Consider the following 16999-nt stretch of genomic DNA (forward strand, 5'->3'; position numbering starts at 1 on the left):
GAATTTCTTTGTCTGAATATGAGCTGATATAATTTTCTCATTGAGTGAGGCTATATGTGGATGAGTGAATGTGTTAAATTATATTTTTATATCTTTCTTTATTCTCGCTTACCCTAAACGAATCGCGACTGACATTTAACTCGCGACGCATCATAAATTACAACAATATTTCCGCGAAATCTTAACAAGATTATAAACCAGATTGTAACACTCTTAAGCTTTTAGTCTGTACTCGACATCCAACATTTGAATCCCTCCTACTCTTACCTATAAATTCTATACTTTGTATCCAACACAAAGTTAATATGTATCCAGAATCTTATTCCATCTCTTTTAAATAAGTCCCGTAGATGCAGATCTATTTATAATAACAGTTAAGTCTCTCGCGGTATAGCCGGCAAGGCAGTAAATGTCGTGTGTATTTCATATGGACAAGTCCCGACTCCACCCTCAACTCTTCTCTTCTCTTCTCTTCGGGCTGGGGCAATTTCTCGCAATGCCAATTTCACATCACATCTTTTACGTTACTGATAATACTCCACACAACAGCCTAACAAACTTTAAACCTTACAAGACAGCCGCTCGTCATCATCAAACACTTTTTTATTTTTAAATATATTTCATTTAAACATTTTTCATCTTCGCCAATAAAAAACCCAACAATAAAACATCAATTACTCAAGTTTATTCATTTAAATTATAATTACATTTTTTTAATTATTTATTCAGTCAAGACCTTTTAATTATCCTCCGTAAATATTTCACTATTTTTTTTTTTAACAATCGCGTGTCCTGCGCAAAATTTCTATTTAATGAAACCATAAATAGACAAAATTAAATATCTAGAGCCTGTATAAAAAAAAAAGTACAAAATATGAGACAACTAGATATTATAGATCTAAATTCGTCTTCCATTCGATAGATTTCAGGGTCGTCACGCGAGAGATTCCGCGAAAAGTCATTTCGCGCTCCCCAAAGTCTTGAATTCCAGCCCTCACTCACTCTGTCTCTCCCTCTCTTATATTATATCCACTGAAAACTTATAACATAGTTATATCCGTGGGTTAATAAAGGCCTCTCAGTCTCTCTACTCAAGCCGATCGTTATTAGATTGGACACTCCTTTCTCTCTCGTAGCCCATCACAATAACCCATAAAATGCAACATTTTGTTTCGTATACCAATTACCCACCGGCCACCTTGCCTCGCCTTCATTCGTCCCATCAACTTATTCGCCGCACACATCCGCACACATGGACGTACACACACACACACGTAAACTTATTAAACTATCGGCGACTCGGTACTCGAATAATAAAACCTCCGCGCGCCAGCGCATGCGAGAGGGCCCTCAAGCGACTGACATCTCGCGTCGATATCATTAACTAAAGTTCTTATCTCATTTCTCTCAAGCCCTTCAGATATTTTATTGTTTTTTTTTTTTTTTTTAATAACACAAACCTACGCGTACATTAATAAAAAAATTTAAAAATCTTCAAACCGCGATATATTTTACGAGCAGCTTTTATTTTTTTCTTTTTTACTCTTATTATTTTTAACGTTGTGGCTTTTTGTTTATTATCTAAAGTACTTATTGTAAGTTCGAATCCATGGAGTACCATAACATCGATGGTAAAAAGACGTATTCGATGATAAATAAAATTAAAGAGCGAGACAAACTCATTTGTGGGCATACGATTTTGATCGTTTGTCCCTGTGTCGGCGAGCAACATGATGGACATATCTTGAGTTACTCAGTAAGACGAAGAAGAGGACTGGCATCATACCCACAGCCCACAGCGGGACACTGGTAGTGGTGGTCATTATAAAAATAACTGCTGATTGGACGCCCTACCAAGAAAAGTCGTAATCGTATCCTCAATGTTAATGTTTCTGTTCTGTTCTCCTCAGTTCAGTTCCTCCGAGCATTTGAGGGACAAGAGTAAGTCTTAAACTCCCTCAACTTTCTTTGTTGATTGTGTTTTTTGATTACTGTCCGTAATCTCTACTTGAAAACAACGCCCATTATTTAATTGCGTACTTAAATACATATTATTTGTTTATTTATTTATAACATCATTTCTACAGGCTGCAAAAAATCAGGAGTGACTTCGGATTTTATTTAAATTTAAATCCATCACTCACACATGGAGCGAATGATAAATAAATATTTATTAACTTTAAATAATTCATACTTTTGTTAAACTATTTTTAGTGTTTATTTTATTTTGACACAAGTCAGCAGTTCGTAAAAAGCCCTTTGGTCTACAGTCGGTATTCGAATCACGTTCGCCATAAAAGCTCCTCGCAACAGCTACGGCTATTATATTGACGACCGCGGCGTTCAAGAGTCTACACCATATATATAAATATGTACGGATATATTAAAGAAAACCAAACGCAACAATAATATATATATGAGATGAGAATGTCTTTGAAATATTTAAAACAAAGAGTCGGACTAGTAACAATTTCTTATTCTACCATAGGCTTCATCGTATGATTTGTAGTCTATGGGTTTTAACCAACAAAATTTTATTACTGCGAACTTTAGCTTTTTTATACTCCGTTTTACTCAAATAAATTGGACTGTTTTTATATTTTTGTCTATTTTATATAAATTGTCGGCCAATAACTTTTAGTAATTAGCATAATAATTAATAATTGTTTAATAACTGTAAAATTGTTTATTAAATTAATTATTAAGTAATTAACTTTGTTCATTTATCTTTAATTACCCCATTTTCCATAAAATAAAAATTTTTTTATTTTTTCAAAGTAAAAAGTAGAAAATTTAGCCGTAAAAAAAATCAATTTTCCATAGCGTCCCATTTTACCCTGTATAAAATCGTAATTTCGTAACATCCTTAATTTCTACTGAAAAATTTTATTCCATTAAATATTCAGTGGAATTTTTTAAGACCGGTTTGAATTATAAGCGAAATTGCAGCGAATTTGTAAAAGCAATTTAAAAAAAAAAAAAAAAGTCAAGGGAAATCGGAGTTTATACATTTGTAAATATTCTTACTATTACATACATTGTATATCAAAGTAAAGGCTTCGTGCCGCCATTTTGTGAATGTTTTTTTATTGTTGCATTCTATATAGAAGCATTAAACTGGTTGCCAGGGCACGTATATCAACAATAATTGCAGGGCCAATAATAAAGCCGGAGGGGCGAAGTCTCGATAGCCCGAAATTGCTGGTTCCCCTACCAACGGGATAACCGCGACTAGCATTGTTATTACTTTTTGTCTCTATCTCTCTTTTACTTTCCAAGTTTCTCTACTCGGTGGGTAAAGAACTGAACGGCATGGCGGCAGCCCTTCTATTCGCGTCCTCCATACCGGATAAACGATCCTTTACTTAGCAGCAGAACAATTCGCGAGCCCATGGCTCTGCAGCTATCAAACAAGTTAACAGACTTCTTGATACTTGACTTTCCCTTGTTTACTCGAACCCAAGACCAAGACTGAGATTTTATACTCAACCACATCGGATAGGGTGTAACCAAGTTAAGAGGTTGTACTCAGTGTCTACCACAGCAGTCTGCTCTACAATACTCTGTATGTACACCAAGTAGTAAGTTGTGTAGCTATATACCTTTGAAATCGTTTGCAACCTCATAAAAGTATACGTTCCTTGCGTGATAGTCGCAAATTTGTTATTACTCTTGTTAACGCTCAGGTTCTTTAAAGCCTGGGCAAACTCGTTTAAATTTTTAAACTTTCCTATCTTTACCACCACGTGTCTATATATTTAAATATATTCATATATATTCATGCCTACATACGTTTTATCATCCATCACATGTTTCTTGACATGAAAAATTTTTATTCTTACATGGAAAAAAAAAATGTTAGCTAAAAATTACCATCGAATTCTGTCAAAAACTCTAATAATTTTTTATTTAAAATTTTTTTAACTTCCCGCTAAAAAAATTAAAAATTTTCAGCCCGATTTTCAAAAACCGAATTTTTTTATCTGGTCCCTAATTTAAAAAACTCAAAAAAAAAAATTTTGCTACAATAGTAATATTTTTTTTTCGAAAATTTTCTTTTCTATTTTCTGGCGCAATTATTATCAAATTTTTGAACTCAGTATTTTGTTTAAAAAAAAATTCCAAAATTTACTTACAATAATTAAATTTTTTTTATTTTGCAGGCACACCAATCAATCGATTACCTATTATGGCAAAATCTGTTCTTGACCTGTACGAACTATATAATTTAGTGATTGCTCGCGGTGGTTTAGTAGACGTCATAAACAAAAAATTATGGCAAGAAATTATAAAAGGTTTGCACCTGCCTTCGAGTATTACTTCGGCAGCGTTTACTCTACGTACACAGTAAGTATATAATCATAATTACTGTAAATAATAATAGTTCACATGCTATCGTGTAAATAATTAAGTCATATATCCACGGGCAAGTGACAAATTTTTATTGCGCTGTCGACAAAATTTTGAACAGAAAGTTTTCGTCAAAAATTTTTTTAAATTTTGAGCCGCAAAAAAAATTATACGCCACGTGATAGATGAATATATTATATACATATTAATATATGTGTGACTGTAACAAAGACATAAAAAAAAAAATTTTAATATTGAATAGGCCGATGTTAAAAAATAAAAAAACCGGCGTTAAAATTTGCAATGTCGCGAATCGGGAGATAATTGATATGAGAATGTCACGAGAGTTGTATTAGTAGTAGTAATAGTAGTAGTATTCTGCGATCTTATATCCCGCGGACGTCTCGTTGCTCGAATGATGGATGTGCCACCGTCCCGACAGAATGTCGGACGTCACATACAAAGCGTCGCCGAGTTATTTTCATATGTGAAAACCAAGTCCTCGGTATATTGCCCTCGCATATATCGTTTGTATTTTGTATTAGACTGCGCTACACCAGTTAATATATACCGCGGCTTTTATTTTTTATTTAACTCACTCTTTTTAATTTTTTTACGTCATTCTACTTATACTTCCCCACTTAAAGTTTCATCAACTGTCTCCATTTCCTTTTTCATCCCTGTCACATCTATAACGCGCCTCTCAATCTTTATCGTATCTCTACACTATTCTATATTATATATTTAGAACCGTCATTCTGTCATCTGCTTGCCTTTCACTAGATTTTACTCTCAATCTATCATACATTTATAAATTATTAATATATTTTTTTTAGATAAATCATTTTTATTATTTTTAAATCTCACAATAAACTCAAGTCTTTATTTTCAAATCCGACTTTTTTTTTTCACTTCAAAATCTCAATTGAAAAAAAAATTCGGGATAAAATATCCTCAAGATTAAATAATTTTTTAACAGAATCATTTTAAAAAATTAAAAATAAAAAAAAAATATATTAATTAAAAAAAAATTTTTTTTGCTTTTAAAAATTTGTATTATTAAATAAATTAAAAAACTAATTGCAATATTCAGTCCATAAGTAACTCAAAAATTATTCATGTAGAATTTGTGATTTTCAAAATTTGAATTTTGCCGCCATTGATTAATTTAAATAGTGTTGCATTACCTACAGTTTAATCTATGATTTTCATTTTGCGCGCGGATAACGCAAGCAAACATATATATAATATATGAATTATTAAATTGTAAAATTAAAAATAAATTATATAAAAAAATATTTATTTAAAATTTTTTATGACCCATTCGCTGCAAAATCTTTGAAAAAAAAAAAAAGTATCTTTAAATCTCTTAATAAACGATGACAAAATTCCAAGTATCCATTTGTTTACAAAAATAATAAAATACAAAATTAACGAGTGAGTTTTAGTTTTAAATGTTTGATATTACAAAATGTTGATTCAAACCCGTTTCTCCTTATTCTTTTTTACCGCGCGGCTAAATGTTTATTATTGTTTCCACAAGAGTCCAAGTGCAAGCTAAAAACTACCGGCAACTCGCCCCATTTTATTTCACTTCACTTACATCATGTAATATAACAAATACATACATACAAGTATATCAATCTCAGATGTTACCATGCTCTGATAGTTGCGATAGCGTCTGAACATAAAAAATAGGCGCCCGAAATAAAATTTATCCTCTAACTACAAAGACATTCTCCAAAGTCTGTCCATCTACAAATAAATTAAATAAAATCCATGAGATTAATGAAATTCTCAACATTCTCAACATCGATATGCTTTTTTTCGACATAAATTAAAGAATTATAATTTTATATATATAAATATATAGACACGTGCTGTTGAGATTTTTGCTCGAGTAGTTTATCCCTTAGTCTGCCAGACAATCGTAAAAAACGAAACGATCCTCACGCGAATTATAGGCTGTGGTATGCTTCAATTTATGTATACCTCATATATGTATATGTATATGTATATATATGTAACCTATAATCGATACAAAAAAACTATATAACATTTAAAAAAATCAATGTCAAGATAACCGCAAGTGATGCTCGTAACTTTATTTTTAATTTAAATTTAAATTTATATATTGTATTTTAAATATTTATATATTTATATATCTTTAAATCTACAGAATTTATAGTAAATATTATGTAATTATTGTATACTTTGAGAAAAAAAAAACATATTTTTTGTCAAAAGGTCGCGGCATTGAATTTATTTTTTTGACAATAGAATTTTTATTATTTTATTTTTGTCGGGTCTGTAAAATATTTTTTGAATTTTTCAAATACTTGACATCATTTATCAAGTATTTTAATGCAGTTATTTTTAGTAGATTTCATATTAATTTTTATCTTGTTCGCTCTCACGAAATTTTGAAAAAATTTTTCTCTGTCGAGTAGATCCCAAAAATTCTTATTCGTTCAAAAGTTTATATATTTATATATATATGAAACATAACGTGGTTTCTTATTACGGTAGCACTCACAATTATTTTCAACTTGTAACAGATTTTTTTTTTTTTTCAATTATTTTGATATAATTACTTTTGTAAAAAAGCGGCAATTTTAAATTTTTTAAAAAATTTAAACCCCCTGATTTTTTTCCATAAATTTTTAATAAAAAGAGTCAAGTTTATTTTACAAAAAAAAAAAATACTATAATTTATAGTGATAATACTTTTAAGCGGTTTGAGGATTAGAATTTTTCAAATTTTTTTACGAAATGTCATTTTTTTTGACTTGCGTTTTTGAATATGAACAAGAGTATAAGTGAGTAATAAAAAAATGAATACAACATTAATTTGTGTTTTGAAAATTCTAGATACATGAAATATTTGTACCCGTACGAGTGTGAAAAACTGCGGCTATCAACACCAGCGGAGTTACAAGCGGCAATAGACGGCAACAGACGGGAAGGACGTCGCAGCAGTTACGGAGCATATAGTGGAGGTAGTGGTGATAATATGCTACCACGAACCCCAAGCACACCTGGTTCATTGGCACTGCATGCACAAATGTCACCGCTATCTTTAGTAACAGCATTGGGAGGACAGCATCATAGCGCACAGTCGATGGCTAACGGCAGCGCAGCACACACACCTCTGCCATACCATCCTCATCATCCCCAACATCCGCAGGGTCCGCTCGGACAAGCTACTGCCGGTAATTGACTCCATTTGCACAACTAACTTACCCCCGAGTCACTAATTGCTTACTCCACTTCCGCCTGCTTTATTCACTCTTTTATTTTCAAACGACTTGAGGTTCAATTACGTGCTGATTATTTTTTTTGAATTTTACTTTTTGAGTGAGAGGGAGTTTGAGTTTATTTTAAATAAAGCCTCGGCTGCTCGAGACTTTTGGCCTCCCCGAAGATGATGATGATGATGATGATGCGAACGAGGAGGAGCTGTAATTGATTGTACGATACGCCAAGAGGCAGGCGTTAACGGATGACTCGCGCTAACGAGCATTCCGCAACTTTTTACATTCTCCATCTCCTCTTTACTCTCTTACATACGTTCACTGGTTTGCTTATGTACTTGAGTACTTACACGCTAACTGTTTTCATGAATTACTAAAAAATATTTTTTGCTTAAAAATACCTTCCGAATAATTATTAAATTTTTTTTTAGTTGGTTAAATTAAAAATGACTATGGCAGTTGAATAAATCACCAAATTTCCTCTCATTTGAGTACCCACATCAATATATTTTAATCAAGTGCATGTTGAGTACTAATTAATCACTATATGGATAATTAATTAAACACTAAATATTTTCTCTAAATATATTGTTGTTGGTACTCATTTAATGTAAAATTTTATCAAATACTCAGATATTACATTTTTTTTGTTCTCAAAATTTTTTTGAATTTTTTTTTTTAACCAAAATAATTATCACGGCTGATGTTTTCACAGGATTTCCTCTCGTTTGAGTACCCACATCAATATATTTAAATCAAGTGGATAATAAACATATAATTAAAATTTCCTAATTAACCAACAAGACAATAATGAGCTCATTAAAATATATTCTTGTGGGTACTCATTTAACGCGTAATTTTATCACCAACTCAATAATAGTATCAGTGTTTTTTTATAAAAAAATTCCGACCCAAAAAATATATATAATTTTCCCAAAAATAAAAAAAAAAAACAGATTATTAATTTAGTTGATTTTTCACAGGGCCAATGGCGGGCGGACCGCCGGCTGACTTTGATGCACGTGTAACAGATTATCTAAAATTGTTGCAACGAGACATCCAACGCAGTATCGGATCAAGTTCGCCTCCACTGATTCACAGACAAGGTTCGCCACCGGGTTCACCGCCACGTGACACAGGCAATGCGCTAGCAGAAATGTCAAGACTGACATTGTGGAACATGTACAACAATAATCCGCTGTACGGTGGGTTGGCACAGCCGCCACTGTCACCACAGACGTCTCATTCTCCGCACCCACAGGCCGCGAGCCCTGAGCCCCAACGCGAGGCACTAGATCTAGGGTTACGCACATCGCCGACTTCTTCATCACCAATCCGACACAGCTCACCCTCGTCCGGCGGCAGCCTTCAAATTAAAAAAGACCGCGAGTCTCTTGATACCACCCTGATAACTTCACAAAAGCGCTCGCTCTCCGACGACGAGGGCCCGCACGAAAAAATGACCGCGTTACCAGGCACGCATATTAAAATTTCAAACCGCGGAGACGGCAGAAACGGAGACAATTCTCTTGCCGTCAGCATGGAGATAAACGGAATGATGTATCAGGGTGTTTTGTATGCACAAAGTGACAATAATAATAAAAGTAGTATCAGTATCAGTAATAATAATAACAACAAAACGCGGAGTCTGGTATCGTGAATTTTCAATTCAGTTCCTTCATTTTATTTCTTTTTTTTTTTTTTAACGAATAATTGGATGTGACATGATTTTAATTTAATTATTTAATTTCATTTTTAAATTTAATGTTTTTAAAATTATTCGATGGATCCCGAATCTTTTTTTTATCGCGATCGGTAAAGACCCGAGGAAAAAAATTCATTTAATTTATTTCAGTTTCTTATTTTTTGGATATCACGATCAACGCAAAAAAATAAATTTGAATTTTTTTTTTTACAATTTTACTATAGCTGGAATTATTTGAATTTTTTTTCCCGCATATACCGAATTTATTCTAAAAAAAAAATCATAATTTATGTCAATATAAAATACTGGATCCATCGATAGGAGAAAAGTGAGTGTGTGCAATTGAAACAAAAATTATAATTATGATAAATAAAATCCAATTTTACTTAACATTTTTTTCTAGTATACATATGGTTTTTTTTTGTTATCGGATTCTTTTACTCAATTATGTACATTTTTTTATTTTATATTCATTTATTATCATTACTATTATCATTATTGCTACTATTAATATTATTATTATTATTATTATTATTATTATTATTATTATCATATTATGCATCACATTATTCATATTATAATTTTTTATTGAGTAAAACATAAACTAAGAAATTTTAGATAAAAGAATCTCATAAAAAAAATATTACAAAAAAAAAATAATTAAGCAAGGTCTCAGTTGCCTCAAATTTTTTTTTCATATATTATAAATTCTTGAAATTTATTCTCTGCAGTTCTATCGCCTGCATTACATAAAAAAATTGCACTCCCGATTCTGCTGAAAAAATCAAGTAAAAGACAAATGATGTGTTCAATCTGATCTGGAAAATATCAAAACCACAATTATATAACTCGCGTCCATAATTAACGGTTGAATCTCAGTTGACATAGGGAATGACCCGATAATGACCAATTTCCAATAGGAAACTGTAAAGTTTTCTATTTTTCAGATCGTAAACTCTTCAACAAGTATTAGATTTTCTCAGAAAATAAATCAGAAGCTTGTCTCCATTAATAAAAAATTTATTGGACTTAGATTCACAGTTAAACAGCAATTACTTGAATATAAAAAATATTTTTTTCATGACACCAGCATCGAAACTTGAAGTCTCAGTGTCTAGAGTATTTACAAAAAATTATTTCAGTCTAATGTCGCGAATTAATATTAACAGGCACGTTAATTGTGAATACAGTCAGTCAGAGGCAGATTAAAACTTGTTTCGTCTATTGGAAAGAAAAATAGTATATTACACACCTAGGAAAAAAATAGGACATTATGACTCTAGTGTGTGATTACGCGGACAATAACGCTTACGCTTATAGTCGGTCTTAAATTAACTTGTTTCTTACTGGCTGCTGATAATGAAGTTCCAATGCGAAGTCATGAACAATCTAGTGTGTAAGAAAAAATTCGATTCCAGTTTCCGGGTGATGTCAGCACTAAAGCGGCCAACTTCACCCTGGTCTGAAATCGTTTTTTTATCCCTTGTCACACAATTTACTATCAGTAGGTACTGAGGTAAAAAACTGAGCGACAGCATTTATAATGTATGAAGAAATACTGAAGGCTTTGATAAATTTATCAAAAAATCTCGGCAACTGATGGCTTTAAAATTTTATTAAAATGTCAGTTTAGAAAATTTCATTAAATCAAACATTTAATTATTTATTTATTGTATCATTAATAATCATAAAAAATCGTAAGGTTAATGAGTAAATATTAATTAATAATAAATTATCATCACAATTGCATTTGATCATAATTATTAATTAATTATATAGATAATAGATTTTTATATAAATCATTTTTCAATTTGTACATTTTGTTCACATCACTTGACATTTAATTAATCAACTCTGGTTGGTTAATTAGCTTAATTAATAATAGTTATTATTATTAGTATATTTAAATATGAAATATATATAACGATTGTATAATCTATTGAAATATATTGTGACGCGATAAAGACGATCAAGTCTTGCTTATCCTTAAGCTTGTAAATATTTAGTCAGCCAATTAAATAAATGAATAAAATAAAGTAAAGTAATAATTACAATAAAAAGTATTTTTTTTTAATTATTATTTTTAATTACCGATAAGTTTATTAACTGATTATTTTTTTAATGCGTTGATATTTGAATAATTTTTAAAAATTCATATTATTAAAATTTTATTTTTAATTAATCACTAATTAATAAATTAATTTCATCGCACATTAATTAGTGGCAATGTAAATTATTTTTGAGGGTAGTTTTTAATTAACCACAAAATTAATCATCAAATTTATGTCAAATTTATTAATAAATAATCGTTTGATAAAAAAAATTTTTAGTCTAATTTTTAAATGTTTTTTATTGACGAAAAATTTTTTTTGTTTAATTAATTTTTAAAAAAATGTTAATGAATTATTTAATGATAAGGCTTATCATTTAATATGAGAGCTAGCCGAAAAGACTGTTATGTAAGTTTATTATTTAAAGATTATTAAAAAAAAGTCGTCATCAATTTTTTTTGTTATTTATTGAATTATCAAAAATACGCATGAAAAAAATATGTGGAAAAATTACAATTTTTAGTGAAAAAAAAAACCGAGCCCTTTACAAAAAAACCGAGTATAATTTTCACTTTACACGGAAAAAAAAACTTAAAATTAGTCTGAAATTATAACCCGAAACCTGGGTCTCAACACAAGAAATTTAAAAATTCCAAACATGAAAGTTTATATTTTTATAAAAAAAATCCATAAGAGATGAGAATTGCATGGGAACTCATGGAAATTCATATAGAAAATTATGGATTTATGTAAAAATCTATAGAAATTAATATAGGAGTTTATAAATTTTTATAAGAATCCATGTAAGAAATTATGGATATCTAGTTTCCCATGTAGGAAATCCACATAGGAAACTAGATACTGGAATTCCCATATAAAAACTTGGATACTTGTGGGATATCTGGATTTCTATGTCTATTGTCTACTGATACAAATGTATAAATCTCTACTGAATTTCCATGGGAAACCATATGGGAATTTTTCCGAACTCATATAAATCTAGGCTAAATTCTCAGATGGATTTTTTCGACAGTACCATAAATTTTTTATGTTTTAGTTATAATTTTTAAACTTTAAATATTAATTTTTTCTGCATAAATAATTAATTTTAATAGTCATCATTTTTTTTTCGTGTAATAAATGAAAACTTCTTGTAATAAGATATAAAACTGGAATAATTGCAATGTCTCAGAAATGATGAAATTTTTACAATTTCGGAGTAGAGGGACTGATATTTGAAACTGTAATTATTCCATGTATTTTTTTCCGCGCAGGAAAAAATTTATTTAACATTAATCATTAATAAAAATTCATTACATCATATCTGTAAATTAATCACTTTATTAATTTAAATTCAAGTGTTTTATTTATTATTATTATTTTTTTTTTTTTTCAAAAAAATTAAAATGAAAGAAAAAATAATAATTTAAAAAAATAAATATTCTTATTAATTGTAAGTGATAATAATTACTAATAATACTTAAAGTAATCACTGTATGAATTATGAATAATTTGTAATTAATAATGAAAAAAAATTTGAAATTCGAGTACTCATAGGTCTCGAGTCCACGCTGTGAAATGCAATATTTAATTTTTTATCTTTTAAATAAATAAGTTTATAATTAATTACTATTTTAAATTAGTCAGGCATTTTGTTAATTATTATTATTATTAATTATTCTAAAAGTATCTTATTGTTTAGATGCCTGGTAAATATATCTATATATCTAAAGTAATAATTAAAAATATATTGAGTATATATTTACGTATAAGTAAATTTACTTGCTGATATTTAAAAGCAAATTCTTTATCAATAGATAATTAGAATGAGTATGAGTATGATGTATCAAAATATAACTCTTTTTTTAAGTCGCTATTTTTAGTTACGTCATTTGTAAATCAATGTAAACGTGCTCCAAAATAAATAAAGAAAATTTTAAAAAATACAAGTATCTAATGTCGTAATAATTACCATTATTAATAAACTAATTGCTTAATTAATTTAACTGTTTATTTTTACCAGCAATTGTGTTTAATAGTTTTATTTTTTCTTCTTTACTAACAAATGCATAATCAACTGATGATATAACTAATTGTTTCAAATTATCTTTAGTTAAATTATAATAATCAGCAGCTAATTTATATTCTTGTGATAACGTTGTATCGAATACTCCTTTATCATCTGTCTGTAATTAAATGCATCATTTATATTATTATTATTATTATTATTATTATTATTATTATTATTATTATTATTATTACTATTATTATTATTATTAGCATTATTATTTGCAAATTAATTATTTTATTGATTAATTGTGCAATCGAATCCATTAACACTGGACGGTATTCAGTGAATTCGAATTTTTTATTTATATTAATTAATTAATTAATTAATTATCTTAACGGCGATATTTTCAGCTACTGGAAAAATGCTCAAGAAGAACTCCTTTGATAAGATTTTATCGTTCAAGTAACGCAAATATTTAAAATGGTGGATAATAATTAGAAGGTAAAATGAGAAATAAAATATACGATAGATACACAGAGCAAATGCCCATACACAATCCATACACATGCTCATACACATGCCCATACACAACCCATGCACAACCCATATAAATGTCCATACACAACCCATATAAATGCCCATACACAACCCATACACATGTTCATACACAGCCCATGCACAACCCATATAAATGACCATATATGACTCATACACAACCCATGCACAACTCATATAAATGTCCATGCACAACCTATACACAACCCATAAACATGTCCATACATATCCCATACACAACCCATATAAATGCCCATACACAACCCATACACATGTTCATACACAGCCCATGCACAACCCATATAAATGACCATATATGACTCATACACAACCCATGCACAACTCATATAAATGTCCATGTACAACCTATACACAACCCATAAACATGTCCATACATATCCCATACACAACCCATATAAATGCCCATACACAACCCATACACATGTTCATACACAGCCCATGCACAACCCATATAAATGACCATATATGACTCATACACAACCCATGCACAACTCATATAAATGTCCATGCACAACCTATACACAACCCATAAACATGTCCATACATATCCCATACACAACCCATATAAATGTCCATACACAACCCATATACGACCCATACACAACCCATATAAATGTCCATATACGACCCATACACAACCTATACACATGTCCATGCACATGAATCTGGGACTATTCTAAAACTCTAAGGATTTTTTTTCTCCAGTATTTTCTATGATTTTACATTAAAAGAGTCTCAGAATTGATGTCGAATGATAATAAAAAGGTAAAATGAAAAAAAGTTCTTAAATGGACAAACAGAGCAGTTGTCATTCGCAAAAAAAACAAAAATTTTTTCAAAGTAAGCGACTATATTAATAATTAGTAATTAACAACTTACTGCAAGACAAATTGGATGATTAGCTTCGTATAAATATAAAAACTGATGCTCTGATAATGATTTAATTGTTTCACATTTTAAATTCGAAGTCAAACACAACTCTGCAAATTTAAAACAGACAATAACGCAATTAATTTACTTGCAATACCAATTAAAAATAATTAACAATAATGTTGATAAAAAAATTTTTTCTAATGTCTATGAAGAAAAATGTGACAAATTACAACTTCATCGAATTGTTTTTTATATTAGTTAAATGCTAATTATTTTTAAAATTTAAATACCACTAATTAACTTTATCTTTATATTTAAAAAAACAAATATCTTACCAACGGGTATTTTAGACTCAATAAGTTTACCAAACAATTTATGACTTCCTTTTAAATTTGGATGGATATTTGTACAGTGTCCCAATCGATCTGGTTTGAATTCTAATATGTCCATTATTTCTTTTTCATTGGGTACCTGAATTGAAATATAAGTTATTAATAATTTAATTAATCAATTAATTAATTAATTAGTAATAAAAATGAATTACCTCAGCGCAATGAGCAGCAATTTTCAGCCCAATATTTCTGGCATTTTTGAATAAATTTAAATAAGCATCACCTTCAGTTGGATCTCCACTCAAATCGATTCCCACAACATACTCAGGATATTTTTTATAATAATCGATTGCCAGTTTGACATTTTCTTCCGCGTCTTCAAAACCATTTCTACGATTGACTGATACTAGAAATTTTACTATAATTTCTGGTAGTAATTTTTTTGAATGCCTATTAATTTAAATGGAATTTTAAAAAATGATAATTGATAGCAAAAAGATGATTCTGAAAGTAGTCATTAAAAAAGTATTTATTTTTAATAAAAAAAATGAAAACTGACAGGGAAATTTTGTAGAAATTGATTTCTGATTAAAAACTTTTATTGAAAATCAATCAGAATTACTCGGGAGTGATTTAACTACCGATTAAATTTAAATCGGAAGATAATTTTTTTTCCAATCAACTTTACAATTTTTTATTAAGTCTCAGGTGAATTTATTTGAACTTTCCAATTAAAACTGACTGGAAGTCAATTTGAATTTCTCATGGGAGTTTTTAATCAGGGATCCAAAGAATTTTCAAAAATTTTCATGTCTATTTTTTTTTTTAATTTATCTGATAATCAAATCAACTTGATAATTGAAAAAACTTCAATTATCAGACGTCGGCTACTTTCAGAATCATGAAAAAAAAAATATAAAAAATATTTTTACTCAATAGCTTTTATAATCGTCTCGATATATTCATTTTTATTCATTTTACCCTCGACATACTTCGGAGTACTTCTAATTTCTAAATAAATGACATTGTCGTTATGAAATTCACTTATGACATCACAAGTTGTGATAAATAAAGCATCCGTTGTATCAGTTAAAGTATGAACGATATCAAATATTTTAAAGCATCTTTAACAGAAATTCAAATAATCAATTAATTAATTAGTTAATTATCTAGTAATAATTTAAATAAATAATTAATAATTTACTCTTTTAATGACATCGACGTGTCAATACGACTTAGCTCCTCATTAAAATTTTTATTTTTCAATTCACATAATTTACGAATCGTTTTTGGAGAGACTGAACCATTCAAATGGGCATGAAGTTCCTGGAATTAAATAATTTACAGACATGAGATCTAGAGTTAAGAAATTTTAAAATAACCCGGAAAATATTTACCAGCTTAGGTAATTTCTTGCAAAAATCCTCTAAATCCATGACTTTTAATTGATAAATTAAACTAAATATAAATATTTTAATTATTTAACTGATTAATGACTTATTCAAAAGTTGTTTACTAGCTAGTGTGCCAAACTTGTATTAAAAAAATTATAATTACAAATAATACTAGATGTGTATAGTAAAATTTTTAATAATTTTTAAACGCCCTCTAGTTTAAACTTGGGAATTACTGAGGATCTGATTTAATCTGCATTGACATCAATAGATCTATTGATAATTTTCATGTAATTTAAATCTCTTAAAGGTCAGAAGCTTTTTTTCTATCACAAGTCGACTATCCTGGTTACACCTGCAGTAAATGGAAACTTTGTCCGTTTTTCTTTTAAACAATTGGACATTTTTTGAAAATTAAAACGTAGATAAATTAGAGTAATGCATCGAGCCTCG

At 29.3% G+C, this 16999-nt stretch overlaps 2 protein-coding genes across 8 annotated transcripts in view; one reads left to right on the top strand and one right to left on the bottom strand.

Annotated features, from left to right (window-relative positions):
• The window catches only part of LOC103575014 (protein dead ringer), a 79112-nt gene extending 69398 nt beyond the window's left edge, over positions 1-9714 (top strand). For 4 of the 7 annotated variants that reach the window (XM_008554621.2, XM_053740442.1, XM_008554629.2 and 1 more), the window contains exons 5-7: positions 4164-4347; positions 7222-7562; positions 8588-9714. In XM_008554621.2, coding sequence (XP_008552843.1) covers positions 4164-4347; positions 7222-7562; positions 8588-9264 — 1202 coding nt within the window. In that variant the 3' untranslated portion in view covers positions 9265-9714. The remainder of the gene's footprint in view (positions 1-4163; positions 4348-7221; positions 7563-8587) is intronic. The other 3 variants (XM_008554637.2, XM_008554646.2, XM_008554655.2) reach the window with 3 other exon arrangements.
• Positions 9715-11431: 1717 nt separating this feature from the next.
• On the bottom strand, positions 11432-16976 carry LOC103575006 (adenosine deaminase-like protein). The gene is made up of 7 exons (XM_014443155.2): positions 16550-16976; positions 16357-16478; positions 16085-16276; positions 15365-15602; positions 15156-15291; positions 14827-14927; positions 11432-13546 (listed from the first exon to the last, which is right to left on the bottom strand). The coding sequence occupies exons 1-7, from the start codon at positions 16586-16588 to the stop codon at positions 13358-13360; spliced, it is 1017 nt and encodes a 338-aa protein (XP_014298641.1). The 5' UTR covers positions 16589-16976; the 3' UTR covers positions 11432-13357.
• Between the last annotated feature and the right edge of the window lie 23 nt (positions 16977-16999).

Source organism: Microplitis demolitor, chromosome 7 (assembly GCF_026212275.2).
Source record: "Microplitis demolitor isolate Queensland-Clemson2020A chromosome 7, iyMicDemo2.1a, whole genome shotgun sequence".
NCBI classification, from domain to species: Eukaryota; Metazoa; Arthropoda; class Insecta; order Hymenoptera; family Braconidae; genus Microplitis; species Microplitis demolitor.